Source organism: Globicephala melas, chromosome 16 (genome assembly GCF_963455315.2).
Source record: "Globicephala melas chromosome 16, mGloMel1.2, whole genome shotgun sequence".
NCBI lineage: Eukaryota > Metazoa > Chordata > Mammalia > Artiodactyla > Delphinidae > Globicephala > Globicephala melas.
The window spans coordinates 25,687,317-25,704,739 of record NC_083329.1 but is presented as its reverse complement, the minus strand read 5'-3'; the positions used below and the strand labels follow the sequence as shown (position 1 = coordinate 25,704,739).

The window sequence follows — 17,423 nt, the reverse complement described above, 5'->3', positions numbered from 1 at the left end:
CTTTCCCTCCTCCCTGCCCGGCTCCTGCGCCGCAGCTTCTCTGAGTTCTGCAGTGTTGGAAAAGGAAATTACCGAACAGATTGCAATTAAAGGGGGAGGTGGAGGGGAGAGAGACAGAGGCCCTGAAATGCAGCTTGACTGAGTGCTAAACTGTGTTTTTGCCTGGAGCCAATCAGGAGCCTCTGACAAGAGCCTGTTCCCACTTACAAATCTAATTGCAGGAGGTGTGGCTGCAGCGGCCCTGGGAGCCCCCAGAGAGAGGAGGGGGCTGCCAGCACCGCCAGGAAGGCTGCTGGCCCTTGCAACATGTGGGAGGGGAGGTGGGAGGACAGAGGTCTTGGGGCCTGGGAAGGCCTGGACTCCAGAATGTCTGCCAGTTATTATAATAGCTACAAATGATTTAGCACCTACTCTGCACTGGACATCCATAACTTCATCTAATCCTCTGAAAAACGCCACAGGGTAAGTGATTACCTCATTTTACGGGTAAGAAATTGAGGTGCAGTGTCCCTACTATGTGCTAGCCATGGCCCTACATCTACCTTTATCGACGTTATATCTCTTTTTATTTTTTGCGGTATGTGGGCCTCTCGCTGTTGTGGCCTCTCCCGTTGCGGAGCACAGGCTCCGGACGCGCAGGCTCAGCGGCCATGGCTCACGGGCCTGGCTGCTCCGCGGCATGTGGGTTCTTCCCGGACCGGGGCACGAACCCGTGTCCCCTGCATCGGCAGGTGGACTCTCAACCACCGCGCCACCAGGGAAGCCCGACATTATATCTCTTTTAAATCTCCCTACGGCTTTAGTCCCATTTCCCAGATGAAGAGGCAGGGAGACTCCAAGAAAGGAAGCAACTTGCCCAAGATCACAGAGCTGATTTATGGATGGGCAAAGATAGATCTCTGGGTCTGACTCCGGAGAACACAGTTTGATTGTACCTCACTGTGCCTTTATTCAGCACAGCATTCTGAGTAGAGTTGCCAGATTTAGCAAAACAACAAGAACAAAAACTGGGATGGCCAGTTAAATTTGAATTTCAGATAAACAATGACTTTTTTTTTTTTTTGAGGAACAAGAGCCTAGTTTTTTTATTTGATCATTTCTTGCATTTGAAGTACTCCTCGATGACATCCTTGGCCTGAGACTCTTTGCCATAGTCCTTAACCACCGAACAGCTGCAGCCAACCACCTTACGGGGTTTTCCCTCTCTGTCAATTTTACAGAGGCCTACCCATTCCCCTAGCTTCTTGTTGTCATCAACCTTAATCAGGTTGATTTGGTGCTCAGCACAAAGGGCCTCCACTAACTTGACACACATAGGCTCATCACAGTTGGATGCAAGCACGCAGAGATGGGCTTGGCGCTTGTCTAAGGCGTTGGCAGCTTCGCGAATTCCACGTGCTAGGCCATCGTGGGTGAGGGCGGTCTTCAGCACCTCTTGCAGAGCAGTATTAACGTCCATTACACCTCCAGCAGCAACGCCTTCCTCGGCCATGGCGGTGGGTTACGGGTGGAGCCAAATCTTGAATGCACCCGCGCCTCCGCCTCCGCGCGGCTCCGCGGCGGCAGGGAAAGAGAACAATGACTTTTTAAGAGTATTATGTCTCAAATTTTCTTTTTAATTTATTTTTGTCTGCGTTGGGTCTTCGTTGCTGCGTGTGGGCTTTCTCTAGTTGCGGCGAGCGGGGGCTACTCTTCATTGCGGTGCGCAGGCTTCTCATTGCGGTGGCTTCTCTTGTTGCGGAGAACCAGCTCTAGGTGCCCAGGCTTCAGTAGTTGCAGCACATAGGCTCAGTAGTTGTGGCTCGCAGGCTCTAGAGCGCAGGCTCAGAAGTGGCTCACGGGCTTAGTTGCTCTGCAGCATGTGGGATCTTCCCGGATCAGGGCTCGAACCCGTGTCCCCTGTGTTGGCAGGCGGATTCTTAACCACTGCGTCACCAGGGAAGTCCCTATGTCTCAAATATTGCATGGGACATACTTACATTAAAAATGATTGTTAAAAAAAAAAAAAAAAAAAAAAATGATTGTTTGTTTGCAGTTCAGGTGTGTGTCCCGCCATTTACCTGGCAGCACTGGACTTTCTCTCTCTTCCTGCCTCCAGCTCCCCTCTATTCTGCCAACAGCTTGGCCCTTGGGGCCAGCCAGGCTGGTATGTCTCTAAGGCCACTGAAGTGAGGCTGCCAGAGGGGAAGACAAGCTCTTCTCCTGAGAGAAGAGCCCTGAACCGGAGCCTACTCTGCCTCCTACTGTGTGGCTTTGGGCAAGTCTACTCCCCTCTCTGCACCCTCTCTAAAAGGAAAATTCAGTATTAGGTACTAGGTAATTGCCAGCATCCTTGCCAACCGCAGTTTTCCTGACTTCTCCCTTTTTTCTGTCTGTGCAAAGCATGGTACAAAGTCTTCAGCTGTGCCGCCGTGAGGACAGAGGACACCCAATGCTTGGGACAGAGACCCCTCCCCCCCCCCCCCCGCGCCTCCCTAAGGAGCGGCATTGATCAGAGGAGACCCCTGGTGTGGGCTCGGAAGGCCCGGGGACTGAGATGCCTGAGAAACGGGCCGTTATTGTCTTTGCCCTCCAGAGGAGGCAACTTGCCGCGGCCTTCAGACCCAGGGTCCTGCCCTGCTGGCACTAATGGCTCTGTGATAGTGGGTGAATTCCTTAACCCAGGCCCTTGCCTCAGTTTGCTTAACTGTGAGGTGGGACTAATACTGCCCCATGATGTAGATGAGAGGTCTGGTATGTAGGAGGGGCTTAATAAAGGGTTATTTTTATCGCTGGTGGCGGTGTTAATGTTACATCCTTCTGAAGAAAGCACCTTGAGGGATGCTAACCTCTGAAAGGACAAGCACACCGCAGGCCCTCTCCCCTCTCCAGCAAAGGACACGACACTTTCCAGGCTGCCTTGGTTTCAGCTAAATTTTATTTGTCGGATTTTTGACAGACGTCTAAATTATACATTGAATTTTCCACATGACCAAATACCACGTCCCTTCCTTTGACTATCATTTTCAAAAGAGACTATAAAAAAAAGTACTTTTCGATGAGCAGACTGAACCCTGAAACCACATGGAGTGCAGAGCTAAAAATAAAAGGAAGTAAGAACTGGCCCCTGAGAAGGAAAGAGAAATCAAAGCAAACTCTGACGGGAATCAAGGGACGAGTCCTGGCGAGGGTGACATGGTGTCACCCTCCAGGCCAGGCCGGATAAGGCGCGGCCGACAGCGAGGGTGGGGCATAGAGTGGCGCAAAAATAGCCATTGCTTTAGCCCGGAAGGGAATAAAGGAATTCGTCAAAAGCCAGGAGAGGGAGAAGCGAGAGGGAGGGAGGGAGGGGGCAGGACGGCGTCCTTCCCGCAGTTTGGGAGCTGCGGACCTTAACCCTGGTACATTTCTACCCGCCGGCATAATCGCTGACTCTCAGCTGTGCGCCGACATGTTCCCCAGCTCAGCCCACATCAATGACACCCTTGTTTCCATAGTAACCAAGGGAGAGTGAAGGGGAAAGGGTGTGCTGCCCTGGGCACGGGGAAGCCAGCCAGAAGGAGCCGCACGGGGGAAGTCGGGAGGAGGGGACGGGAAGGAGTTTTTCCCACAACTGGTCTGAGCACACACCCTGGGGCCCCTGTCCCAGGCCTTGCCCGCCCTCTGGCCCCCAACCCTCTTCCCGGCACATTCAGATGCAGTCGTGCCCAGAGCAAGTCTCACCACTAAGACTCACTGGGAGTGGGAGGATGGGAGACCGGGAGTCCCCTTTCTAGCTTCCAATTCTGTCCTCCAAGTGCGGGGGGGGCGGTGGCTGGGGAGAGGAAAGGAGTCTGTAGAAGCATTTTGTTTTTACAAATGGGAGCTTTCAAACTCTGCATTTTTCAGGCTCCTCTCATCTACCCTGCGAGCCCCGGGAGGGTTCAGTAGGGCTGAAAGGGAAGATGAAAGCGTGTGACATCCACAATGTCTCTGTGTCTTTAGCTGAAAAGCAAATCTGAACATTCACAGAGGCTGTTATCAGAGGAAGGCAGTGGCTTCTGCCTGCTGGCTGAGGCCCTGGGGGGCCCTTTCAAACAGTTCCCTAAGTTGGTAGTAAAAGAACAAAGATATTTCACAGACCATCCACTGCCAGAGTCCAAGTTCCACATCTCAGTGTTCCCCAATCACAGACCTCAAGGCAGGCATTTTGCCCCTCAGATAACATCCCTGATGCACTATTTGGAGGGGAAAAATATTTTCAAGTGCTAGAGCCACATTTGCAGCCGGATAGAAGGGGGATTTCTGGTTTCTTATAATTCTGTTTTGCCTCTGTTCAAAGGGCGAGAGGCGTCTGGGTAAGACAGACAAGCCGGGGGAGGCTGCAGGAGGCAGCTAGCTCACAGTGGTTTAAAAACCCTCACCTTCTTTTGTTTTGCAAGTACTTACAGGTCTGTCCCTATAAGTACTTGCAACCCAGGGCACCTTTTCATGTCTGGCCTTGTTAATGACTTTCACCCCAGACCACCTTTGAAGCGGACCATGCTTCAGCCTCACCGGCACAACTTGGTCCAGAAAGGCTGGGTACTGAGGGCCAGGGGCTGGAGTGACCCCTTCAGTTTGCTCACATGCCTTGGTGGGTTCGGGAAGGGCCACCTCCTGGGAGGTAAAAGTAGCTGCCCTCCTGGGACCCACCAGCCACTTGACAGTCTCTTATTCAGTCTCTGAGAACCCCACTGCTCAGGCATCAGGACATAGTTCAGTTCAGGAGCCAGGGATGCGCTGGCCTGCTTTCCCTTGCTTGAAGCCGGGGATCTCTTAAGGCTCAGGGAAGCAAGCTCTTTTTGCAACACGGGGCAGGAGAAGTCTCCCACCGTTCCTCTCCAATCAGTCACCAGAGGACACATTTTGCTGGAGAGAGGCAGAGGGGACCAGAAGCTGGGGTGACTCTGGCTTCCCTGGGCACGGCCCCTGCGACCATACACACCCACGCTCTTCCCAGCAACAAGCCCTGTCCCCCTCGAGCAGCCCACACCACCAAGTTGCCAGCACTGTAAAAATTGATCGCTTCTAAAAATCGATCTGCCTGGCTTTTCTCAGTGGAGCAGGTTCACGGTAAAGCTGCATTTATTTTTAAAATCTGATAGCAGCAGCCTATTGTGATCATTTAAACACAGAATTCTTTGAGCTTTAGAAATCCCTTCTATAGGACAGCCGTGGAGAAGCCAGCTAATTTCAGAGTCGGCTGCTCACTGCTCCACTGAACTGGAGAAAGCCTGTTTACGCTAGCTTGAGTGAGCCCTCCATGTGAGGGCTTTTTAAGGACCTTGTAATTTTTCTGGAATTAAACCTCCCACCTCTCCTTACATTCCAGATGTCATTACAGTCAAAAGTCGTAAGACTCTGATTCCCTGTGTAGCTGGTTGGGGGCTGGGGACGGGGTATGTTTCTGTGGTGCGTTGTTTGCAAGAAAGGCTTTTTTTTCCTTTCCAAAGGGTGAGGATTACATACAGTCTCCTACCTGCATGACAAGATGGTTTAATCATCTGCTATTCACGCTTCACCCCCCCAAGCCCAGCAGCTCCCCACCCAGACAGGCTGCAACCCTGGCTCAGCGGATGATGGTAAAAATCACTGACCAGCACCATCAAACACTGTCTTGGTTTCAACACCATGGGGGAATGTAAGGACAGGTCAGGAAATGAATGACCGCAGCCTAAGCTGCTTCTTCCTCTTCCTCTCCCCAGCACCCCCCCTTTTTTTTGAAAGAAAAAAGCCCACTGGAATTGCCTAAACTGCAATGCAATCTCTTGCTCATTTAAAAGATCTCATTTTCTAATCATGTGCTTTGAGACATTTAATACTATTTCAATTATGCAGAGGAAATAATATAATTCCTTTATTTGAAAAATGATACTGAACCTCAGAGATCATGTTAAAACTACTGCTGGAATGGGGATTCTTTTTAAACTGTGTTGTTCCCTCTCTTCACACAGCTGTAGCTGTACACAGATGGAAAAACATTTGGTCAGAAAGCAGCAAATTAGTGTTTTTCAGGACAGAATTCAGCTCCCGCAGCTCCTGCGTCTCCATGCGTCAAGATTTTATTTCTTCTTTGCATTGACGTTTTTGCAGACCCAGTTCATGCCGTCCTTTGAGGGAAATGGTCAGAGAGAGGCAGCGTTAGTTGTAAGAAAGGCACCACACACTCTAGCCCCAGAGGGGAGAGGGCGAGGGTCCTGGGTCCTCCCTCCTCAACCACCAGCTCAATGGAGCTTGCCTTCCCCAGGGGCCCACCTGGGTGACCAGGGACAGTGACCTCCTGGGGAGGAGGAGGGAGGCCTCTGAGAGCACAGGAGGGAGAAGGGAGGGGGAATGTCCAGAGCCCGAACTTGAGATGGGTCCTCAGGAACTCCCTCTGAAAAAATAAACACATCTGCCTGGATCCAAGGCCTGATTGAGGAGCTATCAGGACAGATTCCAGCCATTTTTGGCTTTTTCTAAAAGCTGACCTTTGCTAGGGCATTAAATTCAATAAGCCACCTTTCTGGTGCCCGGTGTGTTTACAGTGTGGCAGTGTACACTTGCGCTAAATTAAATTTCTTTTTGGAAAAACAAACCAACTGCAGTGCATGTTACTAGACACACACTGGGGCAATGTGCATTTATTTCTCTTCGCGCAGCATCAGGGAAGGTTTAAAGGGGCCTGGCCTGGTTCTTGCGGCTTTAAGCGCTACCAAGCAGAGGGACTGGGGAGAAGGTTCCCTTAAATGCACAGCGACCTTGAAAGTGTCCTCTCTTAGAAGGCTGGAGGACAGAGGTAAAAACCACACAATACCTACAGCCACTTGGCAGGTGGCATGATATCTCGTGGATGCCAGGCCCGCCAGAGATGACCTATTTCTCAACGCCCTTTGCAGCCATCCCTGAATGCTCACCCTTTCCCCAGAGTCTCTCTGACCCCCAGGGGTGTGCAGAGGTCTCAGAAGCCCAGAACAAAATCAAACGAGGCTCCTGCAACGCACCGCACCCCTTTCCCCTGCATGTGTCACACGTGCACATCTCAGGGCACACATGACATTCAGAGCCCCGCATTTCCTATGACCACGGAGCTAGCTGTTGAACCTGAACAGCTGAGACAGCTTAAAATAATAAACATCAGCTGACACCCTTGGCCATTAGGAGCATTAATCCCATAAACAATACATCACTTCAAAACAACCAGCAGGCATCCTATCTCCTGGCTAATCTGACCATAACCTGAATTTACAGTGATTAAAATTCCGCCAGTTGCCATCAGAGCACTTGGGTGGGAGAAGCAGATAATCTGATGGCTGTCCCAGAGCATACCTTAGGGCATGTGCCAAGAAGAGGCTGGCCACAGCTGAAGGCACAAAGGTGGACAGCACCTGGCAGCAGAGGGGATGAGGGTGGGGGAATGCCGAGGTGGGAGAAGGTGGACTCCGAATACATCTCCGATTACAACTGGGTCAGCTACTTACTCTGAAAAGCTGAGGCCAATTTTAAGACCATTTTATGAAACGGAATAATTTAAAGAGAAGCATGTTTAATTTTAGGAGCTAATTGGTTTCCAGGAAAAAAAAAAAAAGATCACCTGCCAGGAGACAAAAAAGATTTTACAAATAAAAGAGGGATGAATAAGATAAGCATCTTCCCTTTGCATTCGAAGCTGAATAGCTCAGCACTTACGTAGCACTTTCCATTTTCAGGAACCCGCACAAACACCATCAAAGGTGCGTACCTCAATATTTCCTCCTCTGTAGAGACTTGCAACATTTTATCAAATCATCTTCTCAGAGAAATCAAGAACAGTGTTCCCACACTATACGAATACCATTTTCCCTCTTGTTTTACGGCTGATTATAGAGGGGGGTGGGTTTCTTTTACTGCATGTAACTCAACATGAATGCACTCAAAGAGATAGGAAAAATATTTACTCAGCTGCAGGAACCCAAAGCAGAACATGGAGGGTGAGGGGCAGTTTTCTCCTGGGTATCTGTTATGGAGGCAGAGGGAATTTAAATGGGGGAGCCCTGCCGAGGGGCAGTGTCCTCCAGATGTATGTGAGGGCCCGCGGTGACAAAACCCTTCCAGCCACAGTCCTGCCAGCAGAGGGCGCTCAGAGGTCGGGCCCCACCAGCTGACCCGATGGCCCCGGGGCTTTGCAGCTGCGCCTGCAACCCGGAGTGTGGGAAGCCTAGGAGACTTAAGCTGCTCTGGCTCGGGAAGGCCACCCTGATCTGGTGTCTGGAGGCTGGGGATTGTGCCTTTCCTGTCATTACCTAGAGGAGAACCTGAGCTGGAGGTGGCGGTGTTGGGGAGGCAACAGTCAATGACGATGATAGCTCTTCAATAAAAATCAGGCACAAGCTGTGCCAGGGTGCCCACTGGCAAGGAAAGACTCCTGAGGGAAGGGTCCACGCCAGGCTGGCTTGAGGTGGTGTTTACAGAACTTAGCATGGTGGTGGCCACACACTTAATTTATATCTTTTAAATTAATCCTTGTAACAACACTGTGAAGTAGGTACTCATGGATGAGGAAATGGGGGCACAGAAGAGTGCGTGGCAGAGGCAGGCTGTGAACCCAGGCAATCTAGCCCCGGCATCTGCTCTCGATGACCCTTTCTCAATGACCGCGGGCAACTGCTCGGGGAGGAGCTCTGCCTCAGGCTTAGAGAGAAGCTGGGGCTCAAGTTGGCAGAGGGAGCAATTCCAGTTTTTTCTTCGTTATGACTTCCAGCTGAATACAGGGGCATGAGACAGAGCAGCCCTACCCAAGCACCCTGCGTGGCTTTGCTGCAGCTCTGAAGGTGCCAGAGGCTGTTTCTGGCCACTCAGCTCTCAGGATTCCCGGGCTGCCAGGTATCGGTGCGTGTGGAATCCTACGTGTTTACCTCGCTCCCCATGTATTAACTCTCCGCAAGCCTGCCACCTCCAGCAGGATCTCTCTCTTTAGAGACGACATCATTGCAAGAGGAGGACCCTTCTGCTTCTCATGCTTAAATCAGCAGCCACGGCACTCTGGCCTTAATCTGAAAAGGCTTTGATTTTTTAAAAACAGATGACTGGGGCTTCCGTGGTGGCACAGTGGTTAAGAATCCGCCTGCCAATGTAGGGGACACGGGTTCGAGCCCTGGTCCGGGAAGATCCCACATGCCGCAGAGCAACTAAGCCCATTCGCCACAACTACTGAGCCTGTGCTCTAGAGCCCACGAGTCACAACTACTGAAGCCCGCACACCTAGAGCCTGTGCTCCGCAACAAGAGAAGCCACTGCAGTGAGAAGCCCGTGCACCACAACCAAGAGTAGACCCCGCTCGCCGCAACTAGAGAAAGCCCACGTGCAGCAACAAAGACCCAACGCAGCCAAAAATAAATAAATTAATTAAAAAACCCCCAAAAAACAGATGACTGAGAAAAGGTGATCATTTACTTGAAGTAGGTTACTGCTCTGCCTCCAAAGAAGGAAATGAACTCATAGGTTCGTTTAATGGTTGAAACTTTATTGTCAAAAACTGGTTTGACCAAATTTCTGCGTACTGGATCTTCCTCACGCTTCCTCACTACTTATGCCATGAGGTTGTCAGGTTGTGCTGACAACCTTATGGCATAAGTAGTCCTCCCTTTCGTCCTCCACCGCACCTCCCCTGGCCAACCTCGCTGAAACTGAATTTGAATTGATTAGCTTCAATTCAATACCAGAGACTAAGGAGAGACACTGAACCTCAAATACTGAGCTTTGTTTGGCCTTCGGGAGAGGAAATACATTTTACCATGTCATGATATTATTCCCTACTAACTGCTGGGAAAAATATAAGGCGGCCCCTAACCATATGGGTGAAAACCTACTGATCACAGATCTCTCCGTTTCGGGAGAAACGGCATGATGCCCTTTCTATGCCCTTTCTATGGGAAGAGTGGTCTCCGACTGCACTCCTCTCTTTTTTTTAACATCTTTATTGGAGTATAATTGCTTTACAGTGGTGTGTCAGTTTCTGCTTTATAACAAAGTGAATCAGCTATATGTATACATATATCCCCATATGTCCTCCCTCTTGCTACTCCCTCCCTCTCTCCCTATCCCACCCCTCTAGGTGGTCACAAAGCACGAGCTGATCTCCCTGTGCTATGTGGCTGCTTCCCAGTAGCTATGTATTTTACATTTGGTAGTGTATATATGTCAATGCCACTCTCTCACTTCGTCCCAGCTTACCCTTATCCCTCCCCGCGTCCTCAAGTCCATTCTCTACATCTGTGTCTTTATTCCTGTCCTGCCCCTAGGTCCTTCAGAACAATTTTTTTTTTTTTTAGATTCCATATATATATGTTAGCATACGGTATTTGTTTTTCTCTTTCTGACTTACTTCACTCTGTATGACAGACTCTAGGTCCATCCAGCTCACTGCACTTCTCTTAATTTGATCTCTTTGCAATGCATCCATCACTGCTTGATGGTTGGAACTGAGCAGTGGCAGCCATGGTTGGGTGGGCCTGGTTTTTAATGCCATGAGGACTACACGGTCACATCAGTAATTGCTTTAAGACGACAGAGCTCAGACCCTTGCTGAGCAATGCAGCCTATCCCATTGTGCCACTGGGCCCCCAGGGTCAAGGAGCAGCTGGAAGCAGCATACATAAAATATTGCTTGCTATTAATACTTTTTCTGGTGACAAAGGGCACTGCACCAGAGAGGCAGCAGAATCGCATGTCCCAAGCTTGCTTCCTTAGTCTACAGAGACATCTGAAAATTTAAAAATAAACCTGAGGTCTGACTTGCAGATAAGCAGTCCCATACACACTGGGAGTTGAAAATGACTGATTCAGGCCTAGAAAGAAGTTGTAAATGTCATTTAAAAAATATATTGAAATTCTGTTGGCATATTAAGGGGAAGGTCCCCTGGATCAAGGAAAAAGAAACAAAAACAAGAACCTGGGCTAGTGAATGTTTACTGTTCACCTGCAAGGCGCTCTGAAGGACAGCTCACACGTCAGGGCTCAGACTGCTAGAGGCCCCTTCTGTGTAGGTGAGACCTCTGTGAGCCGGATCATGGCTCCTGCTTGGTGAAGGAAGACAAGGAATGTGGAAGCGATGTGAAAAGAAGGGATGAGCATGAGGTAGGGGCATGGAGAGCAATACCCAGGAGAATCTTCTGCTAGCTCAAAGCTACTGGTGTAGGCATGTCTCTGTTATGACTAAGGTTAGAGACCAGGTTGAAACTGCTGATCTCTGCTTTGAAAGGAAATTCCAATGCAGTATAATTTTAATTAAACACACACACACACACACACACACACACACACACACACACAAAATGTTCTAGGGAGGAAATGTCTTCAAGCACCTGAAACTACAACAGCCAAGGAAAGCCGTGGTTTGGGGTTCACATTCAGGTCTGCAGGTGGAAGAGGGATTGATTTCTCTATATCTTTCTCTGGCTCTAAGCCAGATCTTTGTTCACTATTTTCCAGACACCCAGGGAAAAGAAGAGAAGAGTCCCAGGCTAGATGTTGTGCACTAGGAGAGGCCCTAGCAACCCTGGCCCAGCCCCAGGGTGCAGAGGGAGGCCGCTCCATGTCTGCAAGGCAGTCTGCCTGCAGGGGCTGCAGGTTTTCCCTCCCAAACATTGTTCAGTTTCTCCTCTTTTCTGCCTTCATCTGCTTGACATAACTGGGTCTCCTCTGATCACTCCCCTGGACTATGGGGCTCTCCATAGCCCAGAGTTTCCAAGATTGATGTTCTCCTTCAGCTTTTAGTGCCGTTTACCTATGCTCTGCTCTTGATAGTTTCCCATGAAAACTTGCTTTAATAACATGATGGGCTGCCTCCTCATCGCCATTAGTCAGGCAAAGAAAGACCTGTTCCAAACTCTTTTGAAGCCCTCAAAAGCCGATTTCCACACCCAGAGCAAGGGATTGCCTGTCCTTGTAAAGACTGCATGTATTTGCCATCAGAATATCAGGTAGAACAAGAACGTGAAATCCACCCCAGGAATCACTAACTTCCATAATGTCAAATCATATGTTTAAGCTACTTGGCTAAGGAGAAGTGATCTCCCTGCCCGACTACCCCAGAGGGCATAGCTCCCCACCTAGTAGATCTGTTCCCTTGACTCACCCACTGGATGGTTATTTATCAGTAGAGGACATGTCTCTCAAATGCATTTTGATTAAACACAATGTAAATAGAGACACTGTTTGTAAACATCTGAAACAGTAACAGAAATTCCAGGTCTTTTTTTTTAACCTTTGTGCGTTTTCTTTCAGGGTCATTAGGGCTGTGGTGCCAGATACCTGACCCACTTCACATCTGATCATTTTAGCAGCTCTGCCCATTACTGACCAGCTTTCAGCGGGTAGTGGGTGGGGAGGGTGGAATGGGAGGATGAAATAGGAATTCAGGGAATTTCAGGAAATTTTTACACAGAATCTCTGAAAGTGACATTTTTCTAGTGAAGTCTTTCATTTTTAAGAATAGTTAAAGCCTTAATTAACAAGAATCTTTAAAAGGCCTGCTCCTGAACTAAGCAATGCAGGGAAAGAATTCCACCTAAGTGACTCTTTTTAAAATGAAAACCAAGAAACTGGCTGAGTGGGCAAGAGCTTAGGTCAAAGGTATTACCTGAGAGGGACATGGTCAATCAGTGCCTCACAATGAAAAGTGTTTCCACGACCTTTCTCCAGTCCTCAAAGGTTACCATTAAAGGACAACAGACAGCAGACTCCCTTCTTAATTAACATTTTTATTAAATAACCCGTTTCAAATAATGGCTAAATTCTCTAAATTTATATCATTCTATTAACCATAATCTAATCTCATTAACCTTGAAATCCCAGTCTTAACTACCCAATTCTATACACCATGGTACTATCTACTAAACTAATTAAGTGACCTTCAAACTATTTCTTCTCCATACAAAACCATGATTTTTCTTGTTCACATTTCTTTACTGGATCTCTCATGATATCATTTCCTGTGAACCTGGTTGCTGAGGTCCCTGATCTGGGAAGAACTTTCTAACAAGATCAAACCATACAGGACTGTCTCACTTGATTCCTGCCTGCCCCCACCCTCTGTCTGTCTGGTAGCTCACAGCCTCTTTTTTGGCCCAAAGATCCTGTGATATAAAGGGAACTTCATTTCTATGGCAGCTCAACAGCTGGCAACAAGGAGTCTGTCCTTGTCATCTCTGCCTGGCCGAGCGGGAAGGGTGGGGACTGGAAAGACAATGACCAGAGCTCCCTCCCAACTCCACGCTCCTCTGAGGAAGCACCCTTGACTTGAATGCCATTCCTCTAAAGAGATGACCCTAGTCCCTCCTTTTTATATCCCTAAGGCTGGCTGAAGAAACAAGAGCCTCACTGTAAATTCCAGCTTTGCTTTTTCTTCCTTTTGACACTCTGGCCACGAGTGAAAAAAGATAATAGAGCTGTCAATTCCTACTTTCTTAGGAGTATACATACAGAATGCATTTATTTTATTTTATTTTTTTAATGATTTAATTTGCTTTTTTTTTTTTTTAATCTTTTGGCTGTGCCATGTGGCATGTGGGACCCTAGTTCCCTGACCAGGGATTGAACCAGCACCCCTTGCACTGGAAGCGCAGAGTCCCAACCACTGGACCGCCAGGGAAGTCCCTGCATTGATTTTCTTAAGGCCCCATCTTTAGAGTCCCCAAACTCAAGATGTTCTCTATTTTCTATATTTGGGTTCTAAACCATTTAGAGAGGCAGAGTCCTCTTGCTGAAGTGGGTTGTACAAACACAAGAAAGCTACTCTCTTTTCCTGGGCCTCAGCCTCACCAAAATAACCTGAGGCCTCATGAGTACCATCTTTGGCACAACTGAGGGAAATACCTTAGGCAGAACTTGATTTTTGTTTAAAAGTGAGAAGCTAAATAAAATGATCAGAGTTTACCTACTCAAAAACATTCTGGGTTGTAACATACTTGTTGGACCAGCTGAAAATCGCCCAGTTAATTCAAAACCTGATAAGATATACATAATCACATAAGTGATTGCAATTTTATAGAGGAGACCTGAGAAGAATAAAACTACTAATGGTAGTTAGTTTCTTTCTTGAGTGGGATTAGAGGAAATGAAAGAACTTTTTAATTTTATGTATTATTTTGATATGATTAAAATGAGAATATATTGCTTTATAACCACATTCTAGGAAAGAAAAAAGGAAACAGATGAGACTTAACACCTGCCCCCCTCCGTAGACCTACACCTCACAGAGACTCGAAGGGCCCCAGCTTCCCTTCTGGGGACACAGCCGAGGTAATCTACGGCTACTTGGGAGCCTGCACGACACACACACGCGCACCAAGAGCTTCTGAGGGGCAGGTGTCAAGGAGTCTGGAGCAGGGGCGCTTGTTCCGTGCTGACTGGTCTGCCCTCAGATCAGAGGCCAAGCACAGAAGGGGCCCTGGCTCTTTGTGTGACAAAGAGGGAAAAACCAGGCAGCAAACAGTTGGAACAGGTGAGATAATTCTAGGAAGTGATTATTTGCTTGAGATAAAAGTGGTCAGGCAGTTTTAAGACAAATCAGTATCAAATGTCTGAGAGAGGGGGAGAAGAGTATTAGAAGGGAAACGGAAAGAGGCTGCCGGACAATGATGGAGAATCAAATCTCGGGCTCATCCCCCAACACACCAAGTTCACAGAAAAGCAAACTGGTCGTGCCACCAGAGACACGTGTCCTACGGCAATGAGGGGAGATGCCATTTTTCTAGATGCTGTTGATCCCCCAAAGCATCCTAGAGCAGTGCTGTCTGGTTCTCACAGCACTGGGTCACCTCCCTGGCAGGTACACCAGATGTTGAAAATGAGGCGTGTAGAGCACGCTGGGGGCTTCAGAATCAAGAAGTGGTCCTAGGGGGCTGACCCCAAGGGTCAACAGGTTTGAGGCTGCTTGGTAGGAAACATCAGAGCTGAAACTGTTGATCATTCTTTGAGCCTTTCAGGTGTCTGGATTACAATCGTTTTCTGCCCTAAATTAAGATCAAATGAGGGGGAGCTGCTCTTCAGTACACAGTTCCTCAGTGTTAAAGCCTAAGGCTTTCGGTCGGCAGAAGCTTCTCCATGGGAAACAAACCTGAAGTAGCATGAAACAGGCCCCAACCCTGACAGCAGTGGAGACAGCCAACAGAAAAGACAAAACACTTCTAGGATAGCTAGTGTGTTGTTGATGGCTCTGTTACCTTGGGAGTGCAAGTATTTAGCATCCGTAATACAAGACACAACACAAAACCCCCAACCCAATCACCAAAGAACCCTAGAGTCGGAAAGCATTTTTGAATTCTTCCATTCCGAACCTCCTCCCCAGTGGGGTAGCTTGTCACTCGTCGGGGGGGTGGTTTATCTGTGGCTTTCTTGGAACAGTTAATGATATCGGATTGGTTGCTAAGTAGAAAAGAATCAAACTCCTCCAGGCCTTTCACATCCTGGAATGGTTCATCTGCCCATCAAAGGCTATTTGTTTCATATCTTTTTCTATCTAGATCCACCCAACCAATGAGACAGGCTACCTCGGCAGGCTGCCGTGTTGCCAGGTGACCGAGCCCTCCAGTAACCTCACCTGAACGCCCTCTCCTGTGAGAGCTGAGCAAGACTGGATCTGCCAGACTCGGTCGCGGATGGTGTGCAGGTTCAGTCCTTCTGCAATTTCAGAGGCAGGGGCTGCTGTGAGTAGATCCTGCTTATTAGCAAAGATGAGCACGGGCACACAACTTAGCTTTTCTTCTTCCAGTAATTCAGCTAGTTCCTGGATCATTGTGGGAATATATGGGGAGGGGAGGATGAAATCTATGATATTTAACCATGCATTTCTAATCAGAAATAAGTAAGTTAAGCTGATCAACTAGCAACTTTCAAGGGCAGTGGTTCTCAAACTTAAGCTTGTGGAAGAATCCCCTGGCAAATTCCTGGGCCTGCCCCAGAGATGCTGACTTTGGAAAGTCTAAGCCAGGGTCCAGGGATTTGCATTTTTAACAAGTTCCCCAGGTGGTTCTTTTATAGGGGATTCATAAGTCGTACTTTGAGAAATACTGTTCGAGGGAGAACACAAATTGTGGTTAGACATTTTAAACTTACCCAAACGTTACTATCTGCAAGTAACTTTCAATGCATAGATACGCATACATATATATGTATGTATATGTACATATACATATATATTTTACAATTTGAACTAAAAATGACAATTGCTTTAGAGACTATAATTCTGTTTCATCAATCTCTGTCTCCAAAACATGCATGCATGTGCATTACACTTCATTAAACCCACATCCTAAAGTAACTGCATTAGTCCATCTGGCAAGGTCTCTAATTTTTAGGTTATTGGTTGGGATCTAAACTGTATGTTGATTTGCCTGCGATAAGTACAGGAGAAGGTATATACTTAGCTAAATGCCAGGATCCACCTCTTCCCCACTCAACCCACATTTTAGCTACTTAAGACACTTGGGCTGTCAAAGAGAACTGGATGGTTCAAGAGGCAGATCTCCATCTGACACCCTTCACTTCCAAACTCATGTTTAACATTGCTTCACTTGAGTGAAGTCTAGAAATCATCAAGGTATAGAAGGGAGAGGGGCTGTCTCCAGGAGTCTGGAGAGTTCTCAAACTAATTTCCAGGGAAAAGGAACTTAAACATGGGGACTGCTACCTTTGGAAGGCCACGTGCAGTAGTTTAGGACACAGGCCAAGGACTCTGCAATAAAATGTAAAGGTACTTCTCCAAAGAGGTCCACGATACTACTCACTTCTTATCAGTGCACTCAGTCTGGGTAAAATGGTCTATGCCCACTGCTTCTCTATTTAAAATTGCATACACAGATTGCATTGTGTAATCATGTTGACATGCACTCTGCATTTGAAGTCATATTTGGGTTCAAAGTATATCTATCTCTTCACTTGGCAAGAAGAGCAGCTTAGTCTTGGCTTGCACATTTCTTCCCATACCTTCTAATTTGTCCAAGTTACCCTTGGATCAATTAAGTTGGTATTGAAAAATGTACACAGAAATGATAAGTGAATTGTTCCTCAGGTTCATTTCTATGTGGCCTGGGAAGAGCTTTTGGGCATGGTGGTAAGTTCCATTTGCTTATACCTTATTTATTTAATTTGATTAAAACTAAAAGGCTTTAAACGAAAAATTGTTTAAAGAATTCTCAACTAATTTCTTTTTAGGCAAGTGGTATTTTGCCTGCTTGCCAGAATGACTGTTTTGTTTAAACTGCACAGGTTAAACAAAAATACTTTCCCCACTCTTATACATTTACAAAGTAGATTAATGAATACCCAATTATTTGGGAAGTATCTCAACAGAACAATTTTTTACCTGACCCGTCTCTTCAAATCTTTTTCTGTCTGCGCTGTCAATTACATATATCTGTAAAGTAAAAGAAGAAGGCTACTTCAATAAGCAAATATGGAAAAAG

At 47.6% G+C, this 17,423-nt stretch overlaps 2 protein-coding genes across 2 annotated transcripts in view; both read right to left on the bottom strand.

The window, feature by feature from the left end:
* Nucleotides 1-1,061: 1,061 nt before the first annotated feature.
* On the bottom strand, nt 1,062-1,571 carry LOC115857949 (small ribosomal subunit protein eS12-like). Its single transcript, XM_030865479.3, has one exon. It carries the CDS (start codon nt 1,490-1,492, stop codon nt 1,094-1,096), a length of 399 nt encoding a protein of 132 aa, XP_030721339.2. The 5' UTR covers nt 1,493-1,571; the 3' UTR covers nt 1,062-1,093.
* A 4,259-nt stretch (nt 1,572-5,830) lies between these two features.
* Nucleotides 5,831-17,423, bottom strand: part of ARL3 (ARF like GTPase 3) — a 32,395-nt gene continuing 20,802 nt past the window's right edge. Inside the window, exons 4-6 of the mRNA XM_030865498.2 lie at nt 17,324-17,374; nt 15,560-15,745; nt 5,831-6,110 (exon numbers count right to left, since the gene is read on the bottom strand). Coding sequence (XP_030721358.1) covers nt 6,063-6,110; nt 15,560-15,745; nt 17,324-17,374 — 285 coding nt within the window. The 3' untranslated portion in view covers nt 5,831-6,062. The remainder of the gene's footprint in view (nt 6,111-15,559; nt 15,746-17,323; nt 17,375-17,423) is intronic.

Bases quoted from the DNA above. Each gene is read 5' to 3' on its own strand.
- LOC115857949 (XM_030865479.3), bottom strand. From the start codon at position 1,492: ATGGCCGAGGAAGGCGTTGCTGCTGGAGGTGTAATGGACGTTAATACT.